The 26,323-nt window shown below is 35.9% G+C and overlaps 1 protein-coding gene across 2 annotated transcripts in view; it reads right to left on the bottom strand.

Moving 5' to 3' along the window:
* Positions 1–19,838, bottom strand: part of LOC123875184 — a 494,986-nt gene extending 475,148 nt beyond the window's left edge. The window contains exon 1 of one of the 2 annotated variants that reach the window (XM_045920875.1): positions 19,384–19,838. In XM_045920875.1, the coding sequence (XP_045776831.1) occupies positions 19,384–19,385 (2 nt within the window). In that variant the 5' untranslated portion in view covers positions 19,386–19,838. The remainder of the gene's footprint in view (positions 1–19,383) is intronic. The other variant, XM_045920874.1, reaches the window with a different exon arrangement.
* Positions 19,839–26,323: the final 6,485 nt, after the last annotated feature.

Genomic DNA, 26,323 nt, shown 5'->3' with positions numbered 1-26,323 from the left:
GAACCGCAATTCAAAAATTAAATTTTGAATCTAAATACACACTCAAAGCAATTCTGCTTCCTTAACAAATTCAATAAAAGATGAATAAACTTTCGAAGAGGTGACGGCCATTGAATGAATAAAACGAAACTGTATTGAAGGTGTTTTGTACTCATTTCTGTTGGTGTCACACTCTGCACTTATCTTGAGCACTCTAACGACTAAGACCCTTGTCCGCTATATTTTATCCCCGGCTATTTACTGGTTCTAAGTAATCTGATAAGAGGTAGTGAAATAGTTTTCTTTTGAATTCTTTAAAATTTATGTTACTGCAGTAAGACTTTAAAAGAAACTTTAAATGACAATTTACATACCACGAGCATTTCTCGGTCAGTTCATAAACATCAATTCATTATTTTCCGTACTAAAAAAAAAATAGTTTTATTGGTTTATAAAAGAATAATGTACAAAAATAATAATAGTAAAAGATTGATGAACAAAGTTTCAAGTTTGAAGGATTCTTATTTCAGAGAAATCTAAAGATTTTTCTGAGTTATGCCATTAACTTTATTACAACGAGCTTATTTAATGACGCACTCTTTTTGTAAACATTTTTTCGCTAAAGTCTACTCTTTCCCTAGAATGACATTTTAATATAGGTACATAATTATAGAATCATAGTTATTTAATACTATAGTTTAAACCAAGCAAAAGTTCATTTTTTCTTGAAAATTTATGGTTGAGTGCACATTCTCAAACAGTGGACTTGCTTTTGATTGATCGTCATCAGCCTTTGTGCAGGTATATTTTTTCTAAAACCATAGCCTGCAAAACGTGAACATATTAAATAATAATATAATATCTGTATACATATAAGGGATTGTACCTATTAAAAATGAAATATCCATAGCTATAGTAGGTACCTATAACGGATAAGAGTCTCGTTATAATCTCAAGTTTCTAGACCCAATGGTTTGTACTGCCCGTTGATATGTTAGTCAGTTAAACATTTTGCAAGTAGATAGATACATAGATGTTCTTGTTTTCAAAATACCTACAAACCACCTTATCAAGAAAACTTTACTGATAGAGCACTAAGAGACAATTATTGTACTGAGTAAGTAATAGGTATCTAGATAGCTATGTTAGCTTTTCAATAAATCCTTGATTACAAAGTAATTATCATCATCGTAAGTACCTACGCCATTAATTAGTAAAGCTGGTATCTACAAAGATATTATAGTTTGCATCCTTGAGATGCTTTTATATACTTTTGATCTCGGACAGTCAGAGTTTGTACGGAATTTTTAAAAATCTAAACCTCATCATCAGCAGGGTTATGCTGTATCTCAGTGGCACACTAATTTCGTGAAAATTTCTAATAATTAAATGTCAAACTCAAATTTTCTATTCGCTAACGTCAGTTTTTAACCAAGATGACGTCATAGACAATGACTCTCGATCATAGCCATTAATGGGATGGAATAGAAACCGGAAATGCTTTTTCACGTATGTTTTCGTATCGATAGTTTTTAAAACTCTATTCACTAAGCAAAAATGACAGTTTGTAGTTAGAAACTTTATTAGGTGGCTACGATCGTTTTAACAACTAGTCGGGACCAGTGTTTTGCGACTCGCCACTATAATCCGTCCGTTTTATAGAGGTAATAATTTTTTAGCAATCTCAACGAATGTAGAGATGTTTTAATTTCGAAGGATTTTTATTAATTATACAAATCGGCTGAATTCCGCTCGGTTTTTCAGAAAAATACATTATAATAAAAAATTGATACCTAGTACCTAGGTACTTACCTATTAGTTGTAAAAAGGTAAGTAATATAAAGTAAGGTTGGTTCGTCGGAGTTAAATTATTGTTATTTTGTAAGCAAGTAGGTACTATATTTTGTGGTTATGTTAATGTTGTCACACTAATATTATAAAGGCGAAAGTTTGTATGTGTGTGTGTGTGTGTGTGTGTGTGTGTGTGTGTATGTTTGTTACTCCTTCACGCAAAAACTACTGGACGGATTGGGCTGAAATTTAGAATGGAGATAGATTATACCCTGGATTAGCACATAGGCTACTTTTTATCCCGGAAAATCAAACAGTTCCCACGTAAATTTTAAAAAACCAACATCCACGCGAACGAAGTCGCGGGTATCAGCTAGTAGATAATAATTTTAAAAAAATATGGCTCGTGCCATATTGATGGGGCATGCTGAAGAGCAGCGCCAACAAAAGGCGCTACGGGTCCACAGGCGCAGGCTGCGCGATATGTATAACCCAATGGAGCTGCCAGAAACAGAGTTTATTGCGAACTTTCGTTTGAGCAAGGCTGGCTACCAACAGGTGTTAGAGGAACTCGGGCCTCACCTCCAAGCCGCTCGACGAAGGACAGCTGTTCGCATTGAACTAAAGGTGTCTCATGTAGGTACTAAAGTACCTATTTTTATCTTTGTACCTATTCTACTCCCTTTACAACCTCTCGCACTGCCAAGGGTCACTGGTAGAGATCTCTTATAGAGTGCTTCCCTGTCCACTTTTACTTTCTTTGTCTCTTAATTGTTACAACTTTCTGGTACAAAATAAAATAACAAATAAAAATAAAATTCTAATATTTATATTGAGGAAGAAAATATTGAGATTAATTTAACACAAAAATTGGATTTTATATTTATTGCAGATCCTAGCAGCTCTGCATTTTTATGCCACGGGTACATATCAGCGCCCAATGGGGACATCTATCTTCAATACGATGTCCCAACCATGTTTGATCCAATGAGATGACCCATCGCAATATCGCGATGGGTCTCTGCAAACTCGACCAAGAGTTCGAATTGGCGCACAAAGACTTTTCTTCTTGGAGGCATCTAAATAGACAAAATATGCTTCATGATTTCGTTCAAATGGTGTGCTGAAGGAATAATTAGGTAGGTACACAATAAAAGCACTCAAGAATACTGTAATTCTATAGTCATTCTATAGTCATAATTCAAAGTTAGGCACTACAAAACACTAATCTATGCAAAACACAAAACCGTTTAAATTCAAGTCAAAGTTCAAACTGATGTAATGACAATGTCAAATGTCCATAGATAATAATTAAAAACTAGTCGAAGTCGTACAATTTAAAAAGTCTTACATTTCTACAACGCTACCTGTCAGGCAGAGATATTTAATTTGGCCATATAAAGTCGATAAAATACGCTACTATGTTAATGTTGGCCAACTGCCAAGTGTTAGATACTCATAATTAGTTAGCCACGCATTCGATACGGAATAGAAAAACACGTGACCTAAATTTCTTGGATTTCTAACTGGACTCAGTGTCTAACGAAAACTTTCAAAGATACAGAATAGCCATGCTGGTTATATACAGCTGTAATTAAAACGCTAGCTAAAACGAAGACACGTGATAGTACTGATTTACTTACTTAAAAATCCTGTGTTTTTAAAAGTTCGCAATGTATCGCAAATTAAACATCTGACTGATGCTAGAGGTCAACGATCGTTGCGTAGACAGGTGCCGCGGGATCAATGCCGTGTCGTAAGTGAGAGTTGACCCCGAGTTTGAAAAATACTAAATCACTACAACTACAAGTGCCTATAAGGCTAATAGTTATTAGTATTGGATTTTGTTTAGGCAGTTTAATAATAATGACGCCTGTATAATAATTTTGTTTATAGCCAATAGCCATGGAGTAAATTGTTTTATTATTCGCTTACTTCGACTGGCCTCAGCTGCGTCCTTTGGTCCACGGCAATAAGTTTTAAATTTAATCCTACGCTCACTGCTTACTTTAATTGAGACATTTAAATAACTAGGTTTTTTATTTGTTGTTTTAAACATGACCAGAAGCTAATTGATTGTAGTTAGTAAACAATTAATTTTAGGAAAATACCCAATGAGGTGTTTTTTTATTAATCCTATTTAGAGAAACACTTATTCCCACAGGAAAGAAAAAAGGGAGTGTTTCTATGGGCCACCACTACAATGACTGAGTATTTCCTAAATTCAAGAGATTCTTGAATGTTCTTTAAAAAGATGTTTATTGAAATAGGCAAAAATGGTACCAAATCTCTAAACTAAATTGACAGTTATAATATTAGTGCTATCAACTCTCAAGCAATTACTATAAGAGAGCTATAAGAGAGTTTCACTATAAGAGAGCCAGCGCGTGCCAGACCCTCATTATTTTATAAAATCTAATAAAAATTGGATCATGGTGGCTTTGGGAGACAACATGTAATAAAGATATATATAATACTAGAGGATGCCTGCGACTTCATCCGCGAGGATTTAGGTTTTTAAAGATCCCTGGGGAACTGTTTGATTTTCCGGGATAAAAAGTCGCCTATGTTAATAACAGGGATGCAAGCTACCTCGGTACCAAATTTCATACAAATCGGTTAAGCGGATGGGTTTTTAAAAATCCCGTAGGGACTCTTTGATTTTCCGGGATAAAAGTAACCTATGTCCGTCCCCGGGATATAAGCTAACCCTGTACCAAATTTCGTTAGAATCGGTTAAACTGTTGGGCCGTGAAAAGGTAGCAGACAGACAGATAGACAGACACACTTTCGCATTTATAACATTAGTATGGACATTAGTATGGATAGTGAAAAATGATTTAGGAATTTTAAGGTCCTAGCCATGCTCTGCTCTGAAACATCAATGCTAGATTGATGTTTTAGAACACTGTTACTTAACGCAAGAGTAACGGCCAAATCTAGTATAAATATAGACTTCAAGTTCGGTCTAAAAAAGAAGTTAAAACAACATTCCACGTAAATTCGTAAATAACGCCAGCGAATCGTACCTACCTACCAGCTCTACTTTAAGAGAACACTTAAAACTTCGCGTGGAGAAAATTTCCCTTTGGCGACAAGAAAGCCTTTTATTCGAGATGTATTTTCCTGCCTTTAATTATGTACCTACCCACCTACTTCGTGAGAGTGAGTAGTCGAGAAACGAAGTTGTTTTCTTATACTTTCATGCAACTTAGAGGCTTGTAAAAGAAGCTAGTCTTTTTGTGTGTTAGCCGGAACGCACACTGGTAGAGTGGACTGAAGCCGGGGCGCGGTATCTTTCATAACACAGACTAAAGCTTAGTTTGTAGTTATTTACTTTGACAAGGCGACGATGGAGCGAAGGCGCGGTTTCCATCTATTCGGAGCGGGGTAAAGATATGTTCAGACGACCAATCAGATTAAAAATTACGTGGACGAAGTTGCGGTCACCAGCTAGTATCTATCTACCCAGATGGGTAATTTAAAATTGCAATTTGTTCTTGGCAAACATTTTTCTTTCCACTAATTGTACCTAAGTAGTTATTTCCAAATAAATAATTTAACGAATGTTACATTATATATCACTCACACAAATTGTTATTCTTTTCGAGAAAATCTGTAATTGGCCATATTTATGAACCTAATTAGCATTTAAGACACCTATTGTTATATTTTGCTGTAGGTTTTCCTTTAATAAATAAAATAAAATAAAAATATAGGTACCTAATATTACTATTTACATAATACTGTTTATTTTGGGATTGTTATATATAAGATACTTTATACGCTGAGTTCCTGATTCCCTTCTGATTTTCTCTATTCAGAAAAATATCTTTTAAAAAAGGATTATTTTTTTCTAGTAATTTCGATTCAGTTTTCCGATTCGGTAAGTAAGCGGTAAAGGAAAAGTTCTCCCTTTTGAAAGGATACAAGGAAGGAGAAAATCATAAGGAAATTTCTCTCAATGTATTTGGACGCTTTCAAAAGTTTCCAATTGAGGGACATATCTATAAAACGAAAGATAAAAGCCTGTAAACGAATGTTATTTATATTCATTCTCCGTCCGGCCATTACCGAAGGTAAGCCCTAGTCTTAAGATTCATGACCCTACAAATAACTTGGGAAAGTTTCTAGGGGTGTCATAAGTCAATCTTCTTAAAGTTTGTAGGTCATTAGATATATTCAGCCGGATTTTTCTATTTTTAGGGTTCCGGACGCTCCAATGGCACCCAAACCTACATCCACGCGAACGAAGTCGCGGGTATCAGCTAGTACCATTTAAAATGAAGTAAAATAACTCGTGTAAGTAATTTTTTACATTGACAAAATATGCAGAAAACCACCTACTCAACTTATCATTTTGACATGGTATAATTAATCTTATAGACCGGTTCTGCTAATGTGTAAACAACAGACCATTTTAATCACTCAATTATAATAAAAAATAAAGTGTCTGTAAAGGGCTCCACAATCCAATCATATTTATAAATAACTAGTTGTACCCGGCATGCATTGCAATGCCATATAAAGTAAAAAAGTGTTTTGTTGTGAATTTTATTTATTGAAGACAACAGACTTCTTTAATATTTTACACAGGATTTTGGTTTCTCCGTCTGGTGCGTACCTACGTAAATAAGTACCACAGTGTCCCGACGAGAGAGCAGGCCACAATACAGTTGTCTATGTGAGAAGCATGGATTTTTCCAAACTCAGAGTTCAGTACCTTGCAACATCAAGGTTGAGGACTGAACTCTTGTTTCCTAATGGGTACAGAATTACTAAACCATGGGGATTAAGGAACTGTTCCTGGTGAAATAATATTTAAAATATCGAGCATTGACTACATCATTGAACTTCAAGTCCCAACTCCTCAATCCTGATGCTGCGAGGTACCTAATGAGCGCCTAAGATGTAAGGATTGGGGAATTTTTAAAGGGAAAATAAATAGGTAGGTGAAATGAAATAACTACCTAAGAATTATTTTTCATGTTAGAAAGTCTCTTTGAACATACAATCTCAGTCAGAAATTATCTCGAAAACTAAAGCTCTCATAAAACAAGTTTCCCTTTGTGCCCATTATTTATAAGTTACGAGTATGTAATTACAGAATTCTTGATACATAAATAATGAAAATAAGTCACACACGTTGTGTAGTAGACAGTTGGCAGCCCTGTTAAGTTGGCGAACTCGGGAGCAACACAAGCGATCCCCTTCGTATGAAAAATTGCCAAGTTTCCGTTAGAGAGTATAAGTTTTAGGCTCCCATTATAAAAGGCATATTTAGGCCTTAGGTCTGAATAATTTAAAGTTGGTTGTTAGATTCGTGATTTGAATGCTTGGAACCACCTTGGAACATGTAGATCCATAACACGCGTAGAAGCCGACTGGTTGAAGTGGACGACTAGTTTTCAAAACTGCTATACCATACCACACCTACGCGGGCCACGCCAGGTTAGCTGGTGAAGGCATCATCACTTGCCAGTTGTCATCGCAGTCAAGGGCTGAAAAAATCAGCACCAAAATTAGCAACTTACTTATATATTTTTGTTGAAAACATAAGTAGAGTATTACTGAATCTAAAATATCGAACTTTTAATAGAAATCCGTGCAATTATTTATATCGAATACGGTAAAACGGAACGCATACTTAATAGTTTTCCAACTTAATTCTGAAATATCGGGAAAAGAAAACGAATAAAATCTGTCGCTGGTAGTGATCTGATATTCCTGATTGTAATAATATAAAAGAAAGAGACGAAAATGAAATCTTGTAATCCAATAACTTAGAAAAGTCGTACCTAATCAGCGTTTGCTTTTGTATTCTATACTAACTTCAAAAATTCTTAGTGAATTTGAATGCGGTTTTAAGAGGGCTCTCTCCGTCACTCGTTTCATACAATCGTAGTTCAGATTTCATTTGAATATTAAGCAACCAAAGTCCACGAAATTTTGCAGACATATTCTAGAAACTAATATCTATGTCTATGGTTTTCCAGATTTCTGTTAAAATATTCGGTTTCAAAGTTACGCGGTCTTAAAATTTTTCATACAAATCTTTGAGCCCCTGTAATTTTAAAACTACTTATTTTAAGAAAAATCTAAAACACCACAGACACAGATATTAGTTTCTAGAATATGTCTGCAAAATTTCATTTACTTTGGTTGCTTAATATTCAAATGAAATTGGAACTACGATTGTATGAAACGAGTGACGGAGAGAGCCCTGTTAAACATCACACCTTATAAACCCTACGCAACCGTCAAAGTGTACAGGGCCATTTTTCATCCTTTGTGTGTTTTCAGTTTAAGTACACTTATAGGTACATGGTATGTATTTAATACTTACGTATTAGAGCATTAAGTTCTTTACAATTTTATATCCATAGAAGGAACTCCTGTATGTACACATTACAGGAGCCTTAACACATTTGCATACAATGCCAACGAAGTCACGAGCTACTGGTTTAATTATAAACAGCAGCTTCACAGGATACGACTTTGTAGGTCATGAACTCATGTGAATAAATGCGGCACCAAAGTGTATCTGTAATTTTTAGGGTTCTTTAGCTCAAAAGGAGAAAAGGAAGGCTGTCAATATTTTGTCAGGGAATCAATCCCCTGGAGTACTTCCCGTTGCCCTAGAATCATGTTTGGAAGAAATTGTCATAGAGTCCACGGGTGACCAGAGGTCTGGCAGTTACATTGGTCAGTATATTAGTCTGGCCATTCAACGAGGTAACTCAGCCAGCGTTCTGAGCACCTTGTCTCGTTACAGTGGTTTGGAAAGTATTTTGTTTTGTAATTTTTATAGTATTCTATACTAATATTATAAAGAGGAAACCTTTGTATTTTTGTATGTTTGTATTGAATAGGCTCAAAAACTACTGGACCGATTACAAAATTTCTTTTACCATTACTTAGAGGGATTCTTCCGAATCCGTATAGGTAGGCTATATTTTATCCCGGAAAATAGAAAAAATAAATGTCCACCCGTGCGAAGCCGGGGCGGGTCGCTTTTGTAAATAAAGACACATCATTTTTAAGTTACCTATTACATAAAATTAAACTTTGTGAAAAGAAGAGAAAGGAGAATCAAAAAAAATGTCATAGAGGGAAAATCCGAAAACCATTAAAGTAGTTGTATGATTTATCACATCAAAATTTTGCAATAACAAATTTATGTTTGGAGTTGGAGATAATTTAAGCAACAAAATGATTACACGTAGGTATCCTTCCAAGCTACGGAGTCCAATTTACCTCCACGTTAAGCCACATCATGATTTACTATTTGGTGTGATTGCAGTCAAAGCGCATGTTTATATACTTAGATAAATAAAACCACTTGGGCAGTTTTTTCTACTGTGAAGAGAATATAACAGGAATTTCTCGACGCTCCCGCAAGACATCCAGCATGATATTAATCCCGCGACAAAAACACGCATCTTGCATTACGGCGCGTTTTAATTATCTCGGTGTTGTCTAAGTGCGCACTTTCGTGCCGAGTGCACTCGCAACCCCGCAACGTGGCTCCGTATAACTGGTGTAAGAGGTTCGTTTCATCTTTTACTTATTGCAGATGCGGATAAAAAACTGTCAAGTGTGAATCAGATTCACGATGGGTTCCGTACCATCGCACAAGATTTAATTTATTACTATGTACCTACTTTAATTTTAGGGTTCCGTACCTCAAAAGGAAAAACGGAACCCTTGTAGGATCACTTTGTTGTCTGTCTGTCTGTCTGTCCGTCCGTCCGTTGCCCAGACGTGCGCCAGTACAGGCTAATGAATAATTCCGCAACACACACAACATAGAAAACACATAGAATATTGTAGACTATGAACTAGAAGACTGGGAACATGTCTATCGTATACGCAAAATTATAATCTACGTAAGTGCTAACCGTGTCGTGACAGATGATATATTATGTTCCACACGCATTCCTCATTAGAGTCATTATGCATCCTTGCACATCTCTGGTAGAATGGCAGCTAAAGATATTAAGAGAGACTTCGTTTGTGTTGGTGTTAGCTGGCGGGCGTGCTCTGCCTTTTTGGAGTGTTTTTTTTTGTTAATATTGACTGGAAAGCGCTCTAAGGGGGTGCCGTGCGTATGTCGGTGAGCGCCGGCACAGACGGGGTCCATACTTGTATAGTTTAACTAACTTGTTACAAATAACTACAAACTTGACATCTTTGTAAAGCCAGACAAGAGAGAGAAAAAAAAAGATATTAAGCTACTAGCTGATGCCCGCGACTTCGTCCGCTTGGATTTAGGTTTTTTAAAATCACGTGAATCTTGATTTTTCGGGATAAAAAGTAGTATATGTCACTCTCCATCCTACATACCCATGAAAAAAATCATGGGATACCTTGCTACGTTGCGACGTATTTGGAGGACAAACCAACGATTCAATGAATGAATAAACCAACAAACGAACACTTTTGCGTTTATAATATGGGTAAAAGCCGAGGCAGCAAAACGTATATACAGGATGTTCCGTATTAACATAAGTCGTAGAAATATTATATATAGTTCTAAGTATTACAATAATATAGTCTAGACCTGCAAGAGCCACATGGTCGCATTAGCAATCCAGCTCTCTAAATGAGACTTTAAAAAAAATATATAAATGGGTATGAGATGGATAGTAATTAGATACAGCTAGTGATATTGTAGGTAGGTAAATCAACGAATTAAAATTAGTTAGCACTCAGTGTTTTAATTTTATTAATAAATTAATTTTAAATTAAATTAAAATACGGCAATGTTTTAATTTAATAAGCCCGTGTATTTTCTAAGTGTACACTCGTGTACTGAGTGCATTCTCAACTTAGCAAAGTGGGTTAACACTGCATAATTATCATTTTTAATTTAAGTAAGTACCTAATAGCGCTGTTTTTTGTCAATGCACTTATGGCACGTGTAACACTATATATATTATGGAAAACTAGATATGCCCGCGACTTTGTCCGCGTGGATTTATAATTAAAAATCCCATGAGAATTCTCAAAAGCAGCCATGTCCGTCTCCAGGATGTCTCTGTACAAAGTAAATGTTGCCCGCAATACAGCTTCGTCCACATGGATTTAGATTTTTAAATTCCGTGGAACTCTTTGTTTTTTTGTTACCAATTCAAACGAGTTTAAAGACTTTAAGTCAGATAAAACTGCTCTTACCCACTTCATCAAAATTATTTTTTACTCACCCGAAATAGCACTTTTCCTTCATACATAATATATTATATTGATTGATACAGTCAGAATTACCAATTATTAAGAGGGGTCTCTCCGTCACTCGCTCTATACAAACGTAGTTCCAATTTCATTTGAATATTAAGCAACCAAAGGCCATGAAATTTTGCAGACATATTCTAGAATTAATATCTATGCCTGTGGTTTTCCAGATTTCTGTTAAAATATTCGCTACGCGGTCTTAAAAATTCTAAAACACACACAGATGTTAGTTTCTAGAATATATCTGCAAAATTTCATGGACTTCGGTTGCTTAATATTCAAATGAAATTGGAACTACGATTGTATGGAGCAAGTGACGGAGAGAGCCCTGTTAAAGCGAGTTTAAAAAAGTAAAGTCAGACAACACTGTCTGATACTACCCCAACTTAATCAAAACCACTTTTTACTTCACCTTGAGAGCACTCGAAATACAGGATGTCTCAAATCAAGAACAAAAGCTGCTAAGTGTCAAAAGGAAACTCCAAGAAAATTGTGTATTTATTAAGCCAAAAAATCATGCTATGTTATACTTCTAAAGCAGATGAATCTCTAGTGCCTGAGTGTTATGGTTCCAGCACAAAGGCTTGCTTTATAGCGTGTTTTAATTATCCAGACATTGTCTAAGTGTACTCTTGCAGTAAGTACTAGTGCTCTCTCAACAGAGCGTGTATTGTACTGCATCGTCTGTAAACGCTTTTTTGGCCTACTGGGTACTATGCTGTTAAAAACTAAAACATCCAGCGAAGTTACAAAGCAGACCAATTTCCAGTATAACTTTTATGGTTCCAGCTTAAAAATAATCCAGGCATTACAAAAAAAAAATTGTCTAAGTGTACTAAGTGCTAACCATGTGATCCATGCAGCGCCAAGTGCAGTGCTAACCATGTGATCCAATTATTTTAAGAATTTTATAATGTTTATTTCAATATACTTCATGCAAAATTGATGGATAAGTATTTAATAAATCGGTTAGTTTAATTCAATAACAATGATTATTATGGTTGTCATAATATTTGCATTGCCCCTAGATTGTGTCTCATGTCAATGTATTTTAAACAGTACATGAATGAGTATAAATTAATGAATAAATAAAAAAATGCGCATTTTTTTATATTTCACAAAACAATGCCTTAGTATCTACTTATAGGGAAAGCAAACAGGAAATCAACATTAAGAAACTAAATAATAAGCAAAGCTATCATTTATGATAAGTTTTGTAAGATAAATACTTAAATCCCTTGTGAAATATATCGTGAGTGAAACGAGCTCGAAAATTTTTTCTTTCATTTTACAGAAAAGATCTTAAGGTGCTAGGCACTCATGAGTTTTCACTCTTTAAATAGGTAACCAAAATATTTGACTTCCTGGGCAATCCTGGCCAGGCCCAAACATACTTTGTGCTAATGCCACTATTAGGTATACTGCCAGTGTGACATACAATACTGAGTGAACATAGTTTTGTAATAATTTACAAATGCCGTTATTCAAAGAAATCGTAACATCAACATTTTAATTACTTGTGCGATTTAATTTAGATAAGGGCCTGTCATTGTTACAACATCCTGTATGTTACTTCACTGCTTTTTCTCGTTCTCAAAAGCATTATTAAATACCTAGCTATATACCAGGATAACAAAAACTAGACTGGCGACCATGTTGCTTGCAAGATCTGTGCACTGTAATAAACTCTGCTTGCAAAAATTCCTACGCATCCTCCACGTCCACGATGGGATTTTAATTATCCCGATGTGTTAAATGCACACCAGAAATGGTGAACACGTGCTCGAGACTCGAACTCGGGGTTTATTACGAGGTTTAGTTTAAGTATACACTTTGATATAATAATATCAAAGTGTATACCTAATTTGCTGAAAAACTGTGATAGCTTAGTGGTTAGAACGTCCGGCTTCTAATCGGAAAGTCGTGGGTTCGATCCCGGGCACGCACCTCTAACTTTTCAGTTATGTGCGTTATAAGCAATTAAATATCATTTGCTTTAGCGGTGAAGGAAAACATCGTGAGCAAACCTGCATGCCTGAGAGTTCTCCATGTTCTCAAAGGTGTGTGAAGTCTGCCAATCCGCATTGGGCCAGCGTGGCAGACTATGGCCTAAACCCTTCTCACTCTGAGAAGAGACCCGTGCTCAGTAGTGGGCCAGCAATAGATCATGCATACCTAATTTGTATTAAACTAAACAACGTAATAAACCGCGAGTTCGACAGTCTTTATAGACTACTTCGTAGACTTCATAGAAATTATTATAACTAGCTGATGCCCGCGTGTTCAAAAAACTACAAAACGCCTGTTAACAATGGAAAGAAAACGTCTGAAACGTACAAATATTATGTGCTTTCGGTCGAGAGGTCCCCCAAGTCGATAATGCGCAGATCTAAGGACATTAGTTCTAAGACTGAAAAACCCATATCCTACCTACCTACTTAGCCCTAGAACAAAAGGCTGATCGCAGATCATATGCGATAGAGAGAGAGAGATAAAAGTTGGCAAATAAAGGTTTTAAAGAAACCTGAAAACAAAAAGAAAACAGTTTTCTAAATTAATCTCTAAATTACCTATAACATCTCGTTCATCTAGAATTTCTTCTTATAACATAGTTTCATTGATACTGATTTTTATCTACTTCAAAACTCAAAGGGATCGCCTGCTGGGCACAGTAGGTAAACAGTTCCATTCAAGGACATACTAAAATAAATAATTCTTCGAGGTATAATACTAGGTTTATGCTAGTACTTAAAAATTCTTTGGTACTATTTAAATGAATTCTGTCTCCGTGACGTACCTAATACAGGTTATGTAGATAATCCGGCAAATAAGATAATAGGCTTAGGTATTAGTAATAAGTAGGTACTCACTGGTAAAGTAAGAGGACTGGAGTATCCCTTATTCGTCAGTCTCTTTTGTGACCATAATGATATCTCATATGAAGAGGGAAATGTCTTTGAAAGAGGGTCTTTAAGAGGGGTCTCTCCGTCACTCGCTTCATACAAACGTAGTTCCAATTTCATTTGAATATTAAGCAACCAAAGTCCATGAAATTTTGCAGACATATTCTAGAAACTAATATCTATGTCTGTGGTTTTCCAGATTTCTGTTAAAATATTCGGTTTCAAAGTTACGCGGTCTTAAAAATTTACATACAAATAAAACTACATATTTTTAGAAAAATCTAAAATACCACAGACACAGATATTAGTTTCTAGAATATGTCTGCAAAATTTCATGGACTTTGGTTGCTTAATATTCAAATGAAATTGGAACTACGTTTGTATGAAGCGAGTGACGGAGAGAGCCCTGTTAAGTACCTATTCTGGTCCCTCAGTGTATCTTTGTTCTCAATGTTAAAAAAACGTGACACCTGACCTACGTTAACCTATCGAAATTATGGAGATGTAAAACACGACGCGTTCTAAGCTCGTCCATACTAAAGTACTGATTACCTTATAAGATATAAGGTAAATCAGTAATTCAGTACGCAATACGCATACGGAGTATCTAATAATATTATCATCACGCTATTTTATTGCCATACTAGATGATGCCCGTGACTTCGTCCGCGTGTAATTAGGTTTCTAAATCCTGTGAGAACTCTGATTTTCTAGGATAAAAAGTAATCTATGTCAGGCAAGCTATCCCTGTACCGAGTAGATGCACAGTTGTAAAAGTTATTATCTATACTCCATACTATAAATGCGAAAGTGTGTCTGTATGCCTGTCTGCTACCTTTTCACGGCCCAACAGTGTAACCGATTCTGACGTACAGGGTTAGCTTATATACCGGGGACGGACATAGGCTGCTTTTTATCCGTGAAAATTGCCGATAAATATTTTGAATGGGGTAGTGTCCAACTAGTCAAATCAGTAACTTTTTATCAAACGTCAAAACACGCGCTTAATATGAGAGCTTCTATGAAATACTGGAATGTGAGGTCACAATGCGTGACGTGTTTTTTTAGTTCAATCGATAATTTAAAATGGTGCTTACACTTCCCTATGAAACATCCCTATTATACAATGTTGCTGCGCTAATTGTCTTGTTTGACATTTTGTTTTTATGTTGAGTGCATGGTTGATTGCAATATAAAGGGATGGTCCGAAGACAGACAAAGTAGGTACACTGGCCCGGCCGGCAGGCAGGCATGCCTGCATTTTGATAGTAAGATACCTATGCATTTCTGCAAACTCGTTTGATACCGCCCGCGGGCTCCGAGTCACGGAGTAGGTAGGCGTTTGAACAAGAAGGCCTTAAACCGGTTTCCATGGGTTCCACACAATGTTGTCGGAATCAGAATACTTACCTAATATTCATCATGAACTGTATTGCCAGCCCACTACTGAGAACGGGTTTCTTCTCAGGATGAAGAGGGTTTAGGTCATAGTCAGCCACGCTGGCGCGGTGCAGATTGGTAAACTTTGAGAAAATTACGGAGACATACAGATTTCCTCACGATGTTCTCCTTCACCGTTAAAGCAAGTATAAGTAAAGTAATAAGTGATTGCTTAAAATGCACATAACTCCGAAAAGTTAGAGATCAAACTCCCGACCTCCCAAAAAGAAGGGGGACATCCTAACCACTAGGCTATCACGCCTTTAATATTATTATTGTTCGAATTTTGAACATGACTTTTTGACTAAGCACTCAATAACAGATTTGAATTATATTTTATCTTCACTTAAATTGTAAAGCATTTGAGGTGCTCCACAACATTTGGAATCAAATAATTTCATCTGCGACTGAAAATTAAAAATTAATTGGGCAGGCAAAAGTGTTATTATAATATGACAAAATTAATAATACTTTAATAATTAAAATATCCTAGGCAGGCTACGAATTTAACAAAACAAAATCAAAATTTATTCTTACTTATTTGCACCCCAGAAACCATCATTTTTTGATAAATACTACTATGGCCAAATTAGGCACGTCAGTGTAAGTACCCTACCTACAGCCTGCTAGGTACCGTTATTAATATAATAAATATTTTGATATATACACACATAACAGTATAATAGTCCCTAACGACATAATATGGCTCTAGTTACTATTTAACTTAGATATCTTACTTAACTATGTTATTATAGAAATTCCGCAACCATAGCACAGAATGTAACATAACAGTTATAGTTGGAACTTATACGGACCGGTTCCTTGAGACAGTACAACACCGCACCCACTCACCAGACCTTCTTTTAATAATCCGTCTAACCTTCCGTTTCCACAAGCCACATTAATAATAATATCCGGAAAACAATTTTTGAACGCCAACGCCATACACATCGCCAATTAACTAGTTTTTTCTTCACCTCATTAATTAGTCATTTTTAACCCACAAACAGAGACAGCTAGAGGTATTATAAATTTAACGTGTGTATTTATATTGGTTTTTTTACTTAGTTACAAGTTAGCCCTTAACTGTAAACTTACCTGGTGATAAGTGATGATTGAGTCTAAAATGGAATTGGGCTAACCTGGAAGGACTATGGCAGTTTTTATTAAACCCCTTTGATTTCTACACGGCATCGTACCAGAACGCTTAATCGCTTGACGGCACGGCTTTGCCGGCAGGATGGTAACCAGCCATGGCCAAAGCCTCTCACCAGACTAAAATCTGCCTGTGGAATCGTAGCACTCAAACAGATAATTTAAGGCTTCGTTCCAAGTCATCGTTTTCTTCGCAACCTTCGCCAGCAGCGTACACCGCCAAGATTGTTTGGTTTCTCCTGCCCTGAGGGTCCCACTTGAAAGCTGTTGGCGACGTTTGATCTGTTGTCTGGTTCCGGTAATAGTAAAATCACTACCCATATTATAAATGCGAAAGTGTGTTTTTTTATTGGTTTATTAGTTTCTTGGCTTGCCGCTACGGAGCCATTAAAGAGCCAGGAAATTTAAAGACCTGTAGAGTGACCTAGGCTACTTTTATATCGAAAAATTGAAGAGATTTTAAAAACTAAATCCACGCCGACGAAGTCGCGGGCCTCGGCTAGTTTCACAATAGTTTACAATAACTTGCGTTTACCCATCTAGATATTTATTAATCAAATAGATAAGTATATGTACTTCACCACACGTTGTTGATAAATAAAATAAAACAAAACAAGATCGATAAATGTGTTTATAAGCTAGAAATCAAAGTAAAGTTACAAGTACAGGGACCTTGAAATTGCATTGCAAACAGATCAGTTAATTAGCAAACAGTGTAACATCGTACAACGCTGATTTTATTTAAATAAATACTGCGAACTGTTATACTGGCTATGCAATCTTCTGCAAATGATACTTTGTAACATACCGGTGACATTCCGCTAAATCGTATATAGGTAGGTAGGTAAATAATAGTAGGTACGGGTTGATACCGACTAATGACGTGGTGAATATTTAATTAGAGATTATTGTTAGTTGCAGTGTAACAGCACACAGCCTGTGTTTACACCTCAGTGACCTACTACAATGTAGGGCCTTAGTACTTATTATCAACCTCTACCTATTATGTTTACAGGAAACTTAGTTAATAATCATTTAAGTTTTCCAAAATTTTCATTGTTCCAACTTCAAACACTTTCTTCATGATGAGTATAGGTACTCATTTAACCCAGAGCAATGGCAACGAAAATATTTTTTAAGTAATTCTTTTATATTTAAAAGTTTAACGGTAACGGTAACTTAACTTTAATTGCCTGTTATTTAGCATATGATATGCAACTGGCCCTTAGCTTTTACTTAACGTTATTCAACGGATATAATCAATATGGTTTTTTTTTTTTAATTTTAGTTCGTTTTTGGCAGCGCAATCGCGTTTTCTAATTATGTTCTTACTTATTTACTTGCTAAGTTAAATATACATATAATGTTTCCTTGACTGCATTTCGGCCGACCATTGGAGATTTGATATGGACCATGGTCCCGGAGATATTGTAGTGTACATACAAGTGCGTAAACTCATAGTCGGGTGGGAGTTGCGGCGGCAGCAATGCGACACGACCGGAGAGAGGCTAGTCATTAAGGGCAGTTAGAAGGAGAGATCCCATGGTGACCGCAGGTGTCGACGTAGTCACCTCATTAACAACGACGATGCTGGTTTATTGTGGTGCCAAGCCTAAGACCAATCACCACAGAACGGGTGGTATGCAACTGGCGTGCGTTTCATAGAAGCGTAAAGGCGTTGCTTGCCCGATTTGAAATAGCTCAAGGCGCATTTTGATCACAACTTAGTAATTAAGTAACCCAACAAACTGTTGCTATTATCCTAGTTTCGAAATCTGGGCACGCCACTGGTGGTATGGTTTACATGAATAGTACTCAGGTTAGCAGAGAGAAGAGCATGTAGCCAATAGCTGGACTCTTTTGCAGAAACGGCGAGAAGACGAACGCATTCTTTTTGGGAATTCGCCTGAGCTAAAGTTTTTTGCATATAATGTCGTCCCACTATCTCTGGGAAGAAAGCGAAATGGTTAATTGGCTAGGTCTACAAGTAGGTGTACAGACCAAAGTCAAAATCATTTATTCAAAGTAGGTACTATTTATTGTACTCCTTTTGATGGTCGAAATTGTTAAATTTATACGATATAGTGATAATTAATTACGTAACTTAAAACTAAAGCTAGGAGGGTTCCAAACGCGCCCAAGTCTGAGAAGAGCCCACAACAAACTCAGCAGGGTATTTTTTTAAGCATTCATTTCTTGCCTTCCTTCTGCTAAGTACGAAAGGTAGGTTTTGATCTAACTGCAAGAGTGTATTCCGTGTTTGTGTAGAGAACGCTCCGAATTGACTCCTCTTACAAGTTTGTTTTGTTATAAAAGTGTCTTAATATCAATTTTTGAATTAATCACAAATAGGCGCCTGCTCAAGTTTACAAAATAACATCTACATATAAGTAAGTAAATCAAAAATTATCGTTACCAAAAGTTTCATTACATAATTTTATATTAAACTTTAATATCTCAGATTAGGTACTCTGAAAATTATTAACTTTTCAAAGTTTATTTCGCTAAACTTTATAATCTTAATTCTCTTTATAATCTTTTACGTTAAAAATAATTTTGTTCTAAATAAAATATCAAAACCAGATATACGAAACTTTCGGTCTATTTTTGAGGATGCCCGTTTTGGCACATTTTTTTCCTCTTGGTCGCATTTTTATAGGCATCAAAGATCTGTGGGACTGAATTTAATTTATAGCACCAATTAAAATCCGCAGGTCAGATTAATATTCGCCACTAAAAATCGAGCACATCCAACTTAATTTGTAATTTCAATGAGCATTCAATGCACCTAAAACATTTACCCTGTTTGCAGCACTTGAACAGTTATTTATCTGCAGAAAATAAACAACACTGATAGATAATATTTAATTCCCAAGCTTACATTTTGCTGATGATGTTAGATGCAACTCCGGATCCAAAAACAAGACACAGAATCACTCACAATTCACACTCGATAACTGCACACATCGTAATAATTGCACTCGCGTACACAACTGAGAAGCACAGATCACACGTCCAAACACATCGGCGAATGCCGGGGCACTGAAGCTGAATTCCATAATCCATGAGGCTGTAATTTAAGGGGTAAAGGACGAACTGTTTTTACCCTTTCGAGCTTTTCCAAAGTTTCCACAGCTCTAGATGAAGCTTAAAAGATCAAACAGGGAACCTTTGCTTGCGTACCTATATATATATTTCAAATATTTCCGGTATCCATCTGCGACGCATGACCCCTCATACGTATCCACCTACTCGTACGTAGACTATACATCATGTAAGATCGATGTTAATAATGAATTATTTCATAATTTCGCTAGGTATAATTATGTAGATTACTCAGTAAATATAGAAGAAAATCCGCACTGCTCTCCTCTACTTGTGTAGCCTGTTCTAGTATAGTATAGTAGGATTGAAAGTTATTTGCAACTGAACACTTTATAGGACGTCACGTAGCAATGAATTATGCCACTGATGAGTCAGGATTAAAGCATAGTGGACTCAAGACTTTTTTATATTTGTATATTAAGTAAGATATTTTGTACATACAAACATTATTTATTAACTTAACAAATTGCGCAAACCCGCTGTCGTAACTCTCAACTACCAAACTTCTCAACTTCCAAAAAGATTGAGTCGAAATTGAACTATAATTACCTAGATACATAGAACATTTATAGTGCTCTCTTTTTTTCTACTGTAGGAGTGATTTACTACGATAATTACCACTTCTCTATCCTAAAGAGGCTAACGTGTCTTTGTAACATCAAAAGCAACAAACTATGACCTGCTTGTAAAACCAATTACCTTACTGAGGAAAAATATATTATTATTACAGTTGATAATACCTACTTTTCCTTTTTATCCTTGGAATTTACCTCAAGCTATTCAAGCGTTAATGACAGAATTATTCAACAAGATTCTGAGTAATGTAAATCAAGTCTTTACAAAATACACAGCCTAAAAAAATAGTATTGGACCTACTTATTTTCGAAAACTTTTGCATTGGTGATTTATTTGGCGCTCCGTCATAATAAAATTTGTACAGTGGGCGCAAAACAATTAGTCCAATCTGAAATTACAACATGGTAGTTCACACAGGTGAAAGGTTAAGGATTAAAATATGTCCAGTTGAGATCTGTTATTGTGCAAAGCGTAGTCTCACGCCTCGCTTTCAAATTGGGCTACTTATTTCATACGCACTATATAAATTAATATTCCGCACTATACATTCCGTTTAAAGTCCAGTTACATAACAGGCGGTTAAAGTTTCATGGTCACCATTAAACTTTGACCACAAATAAAAAAGGAAAGTGGATTGTACAAGTGCGTTGTCATTCCGCTATGATTAAGTTCAAACCTAAATTTTTGTACAAAGTTAACAAACTGACTTGTGCAACTTACATTTACGGTCAAAGATTAAAGGTAACGTTTAAAGGTAAAGTTTAAAGGTAAAGTTTAAAGGTAAGTTTAAAGGTCATTTAAATTTAACCGCCTGTTATGCAACTGGGCCTTAGTAAATATGAGTAAATGCAGATCGGTGTAAAATCTCGGAAAAATCGGTATGTCTAGTAGGTACTACAATCTACGTTCTACATACATAGAAAGAAAACGCCCCGTGTTGAAAAATTCCTCCTTATTGGAAGAGTCAGTTGAAATCCAAAAAAAAATTGTAATTTTCTATTAAATGTGGTACCTAGCGCGGCATGTAACGTCCGCCTTTAAACATTTTTTCGAAAAAAAGGATCAATGAGAAAAGGTTTGCCATCCATGCTAGACCAGACCCATATTATTTATTTAGATACAAAATAAAATTATAAATAAACTTTTCAACGCTTTTCAAATAAATCTAAGATGTAGTGAAATTAGTTAAACAAGTCTATTTTCTAAGATACAGACACAATAAATGAACTTTATCTTACGCCTTACATGTAAATCCTAATTAACTGCTCATTAAAAAGCTTTTAGAATTAATTGATTCCGTTCTCAGAAAAATTACTTCGATTCCGTTCTTTAGAAGACGTCTATCCAATAAATCTTGTTTTCATAAATAAATAATCTTCTTTCAGGTAATTGATGCTTTAATTGGCGTTAATTATTGTTTATCCAATTTCAAGCCCTATTTTCGAAAATAAATCAACAAACTTTTTGACTGTGGCTTAAGAGGGCTCCTCCGTCACTCGTTTCATACAATCGTACTTCCAATTTTATTTGAATATTAAGCAACCAAAGTCCATGAAATTTTGCAGACATATTCTAGAAACTAATATAGCTATGTCGGTGGTTTTTCAGATTTCTGTTAAAATATTCGGTTTCAAAGTTACGCGGTCTTAAAAAATTTCATACAAATCTTTGAGCCCCTGTAATTTTAAAACTACATATTTTAAGAAAAATCTAAAATACCAGAGACACAGATATTAGTTTCTAGAATATGTCTGCAAAATTTCATGGACTTTGGTTGCTTAATATTCAAATGAAATTGGAACTACGATTATATGAAGCGAGTGACGGAGAGAGCCCTGTTAATATTTAGGTGTTATTATATTACCACAGAATAATATAAAAGTACTATGTATTACTGCATTAGTAGTTGTGTGTAGACTTAACATAATTTCATAATTCGCCATTCTCAAATAAACTTTTTACAGTTTACAGAGGATGCCTATCTGTGTTTATAACTAAACTAGCGACCCGCCCCGGCTTCGCACGGGTGGACATTTATTTTTTCTATTTTCCGGGATAAAATATAGCCTATACGGATTCGGAAGAATCCCTCTAAGTAATGGTAAAAGAAATTTTGAAATCGGTCCAGTAGTTTTTGAACCTATTCAATACAAACATACAAAAATACAAAAATACAAAGGTTTCCTCTTTATAATATTAGTATAGATGTTGCGTAATGTTGTGAACAATAAAAAAAACCGGCCAAGTGCTAGTCAGACATAAATCTGGTATCAAAAGCAGGAGAAAAAACTGCAAGTAGGTTATAAAAGCCTAGTAAAAATAGTAAATGGAATTTTCCGTAGTGTTGCAGAGTTTTTAAAACGTTATAATATATATAGTGTTTACCTAACCACTCTCTTAGCTTTCGTTGGATAGACTTTACTATTTATAGTTTCTATTGGCCTCACCCGACCGATCGTGGAACCAGACGGGCGGGTCCCCGAGGACCTAGGAGACGTAAGTCGATTTTTATTTAAGTAAGCCTTGCAAATCCATTAATCTGCTCTCGGGTAATTGATGCTTCAGCCAACGATTACTCAAAGTCACTTACGTTTTCTAAAAACATGTTTATAGCGCCTTTATCGAGAAATCTGTAAACAGTATAGTACGTGACAGGTCGAGATGGCAATCGGGGTATGAGGCGGGGGGACGCCCCGCACACCCGCACGTCACCTCTGCTATCCCGCACCCCCCACCTTGATTGTCATCTCGACCTATCGCGTACTATAGGTATGGTTATTGGTTTCCAATTAAAACTGAACGAATTTGTTCACGATAACATATACCCGTGGAAACTTCTCTCCATACCTCTTCCCTTCCTTACTCTACCAAGTAAAGAGAAAAAGCCCTCAAAGCGTATTAGCAAACCCAAGGATCGTGCCGTCTCCACGCCACGGCACTCGGTGGAAACCATCTGCTTGGGGCAGAACCGCCCCGATCAGATTGCTCCATCGCCCAGCCAGGCGATACGAGAGGACCCCCAGTCCCCGGTTGTCGACGATAACATGCCAGAATAAAATTCTAGCTTCTTACTATTTTGAACCTATAACAATAGGTAATTAATGAATAATGATCTAAGAATCTTTAAGAATTTTGAAAGAAATTGGATTTAAAATGAGAAAATATTAAGGGTTCAACTAAGGAAAAATTTGAAGAAAATCCAATACTTAGGATATATTTTGAAAAACGTAAATCCATGCGAAGGAAGTCGCGAAAATAAGCTAGTACCTACTGTACCCAATATAAGTTATGGTCTAAATAACCTAGATATTACACAATTCGGGTGCCACTAAACCGAAAGCTTGAATACTGTTTGCTAAACATAGCTACATATTTTAGGAATGTGCGAAATTGTAAAATGGAATGATAACAATCTGTGCTAGTTGGCACGGACGCTTTTTAATAAAACATTACTGTGGTCTGTGACAAACGGATTTTGCAAAAACCTAGCGATTATCATTATTTATTTTTTTGGTATAAAAAAAAGGATACAAGTTACACGTCTTCAGCTTAACATTTAATTTTACTGGGCATTTTACGAGTAACTTACTCTTAAATTAAATATTAAGCTCTCTCTGTAAAATGGAAGTTCAAGAAAAGAGTTCTCGTGTAGTGGAAGGCTTCGGCCGTGGTTAGTTACCACCCTATCGGCAAAGCCATACCGACAAGCGATTAAGCGTACCGGTACGATGCCATGTAAAAACCAAAGGGATATGTAAGGGCTTAATAAAAACTGCCATATCTACCTCTTCCAGGTTAGCTCGCTTCCATATTAGATTGCGTCATCACTTACCATCAGGTGAGATTGCAGTCAAGGGCTAACTTGTATGTGATTTAAAAATGCAATCAATACTATTAGGTATAGCAATACATAAGATACAATATAAGGATCACCCTGTGAGCTATAATACCTACATCTGTGTTCAAGACCAACAAATTTGTACTTACAGACACAACCAACCAATTTGTACTTAGGTACAAACTACAAATGGTGTGAATCCACAAACAGGTAAATTAGAAAACCTTTACCTAAAAATACAGGCAACAGACGGCACCTGCTCATCTTTATCATCATCATCCTCAGCCAACCAATGAGTCCACTACGCTGGGCAAATGCGGATTAGCAAACTTCACATACCTACCCTTGAGAACATTTATAACACTCTCGGGCATTCTGGTTCCCGCCCGATATTTTCCTTCACCGTTAAAGCAAGTGATAGTTTCGGATTATATGCAATTGCATCCTATTTGCATATGCATTTGCATTTTTGACCTCTCTTCATAGATTATTTCATATTTCACCAAAAATCTTGTGATGATGCATATCTTCGCTATTTTTAGGGTTCCGTACCGCAAAAGGAAAAACGGAACCCTTATAGGATCACTTTGTTGTCTGTCGAAAGAAAAATCCTTTCTATGCCAGATTCCAGATAAATGTTCGCATATTGGATATTTAAAACCGCAAAGCTCACTCGCTAACGGGGAAACAGGCTTTACGCTTCCAATTTTAGGTAACAGGTCCAAATCAGTAAACCGCCCTGTACTGTTTGCATCCATTAATGAGATTGATTTCTATTTATTACACTATTTGGACCAAAATACGGCGCCAAAGCAAAACGAGATTTTAACCGCTGAAGCTTCAATACCCCAAACAGTTTTGGTCAATTAATATCTAGTTTTGAGATGATTTTAGGGCGGCCCAAACGTTTTTATCCCGCTTGATGCACTGAAATAAAAATAAAGTATCAATTAATCACACTAATATTATAAAGGCGAAAGTTTATGTGTGTGTGTGTGTGTATGTTTGTTACTCTTTCACGCAAAAACTACTGGACGGATTTGGCTGAAATTTGGAAGGGAGATAGATGATATCCTGGATTAGTATATAGGCTACTTTTTATCCCGGAAAATCAAAGAGTTTCCACAGGATTTCTAAAAGATTAAATCCACGCGGGCGAAGCCGCGGGCATCAGCTTGTATCAAAATAAAAGTTAAAAGCTAATTATATTTGATTTGCCGCCATTTTTCACTCACCTTTCACTAAACACACTCTTTTGTATCTATTGGATTCTAGAAATGAATTTTCGAATTATTTCTTCATGCTTACATGGTAGGTATTTTAAGGGCATCAGACACAGTACTTACTGCTTATACTCACTTAAAATTCTGCGAAGAGTGAAGACATTTTGTGTCTTGTGGTCGCAGCACGTGACGTCATTCGCCATTTCTCACTTCTGTATAAATCGTGCCTAATATTCTATTTTGAAATTGAACATTAAATTCAGCGAAACTAACCAATAAACAGAAATAAATTGCTTCATTCAGGTTTAATAAATAAATGAATAACAAAAGCTGTTCAAATATTCATGGCCAATATCCTTTGATGAAGGTCCGCTTATATTCGTAAATAATAAATAGTCATTACTAACGCGTTTACCGGTTAACTGACCCCTGTAATTGCGCAGCTTTAAACTTTTCCACTTTATTTACTTATTCGAATTAATTCATTATTCCTAGTTCAAGTTATACTGGATGGCCTATGAAGTTTGCTATCCAGCTTAATTAGCAGGTTGGCTAACGATTTTTACATGAAATTCCAGTTGAGGCCATTTTGCGGTGCAATGCACCCTCTAATAGAAATAGGATTAGAAAAGTTTTAATTCAAATAAACTTACTTGTACCTAACATTTTTATAGTGCTCATAATTCGAGCTTTACAAAGTTAAAGCGCGTGAAAGTGAGTACATGTCCAAATTAGAAATTTATCAGATCATGTTACGCCAAGGATCAAGACAATATGTAATTACCACCTCTCGATAAATATTTTACGAGATTGTTTACAACCCGAGCCCTTTGTCCGATTAACAAGTCAACCTCAAATCCTTGGCTATTCATCGGATAGTTCAACTCATAATGCCAATAGAGTTTGTATTCTGTAACCAGTGAGTGAACAAAAGAGCAAACTAGGTATAACTACCTAAATCAGAGTTAATAAGCCACCCCACGTTATTATTTAGTAACAATAACGTTAGAATTGTAAACATAATATTATTATAAACAATCGCCTTCCCTTTATAAGGATTCTCCTTACTATGTGGTTCA

Source organism: Maniola jurtina, chromosome 19 (assembly GCF_905333055.1).
Source record: "Maniola jurtina chromosome 19, ilManJurt1.1, whole genome shotgun sequence".
Lineage (NCBI taxonomy): Eukaryota > Metazoa > Arthropoda > Insecta > Lepidoptera > Nymphalidae > Maniola > Maniola jurtina.
The sequence above is the reverse complement of the archived record's forward strand: the minus strand, read 5'-3'. Positions and strand labels throughout refer to the sequence as shown.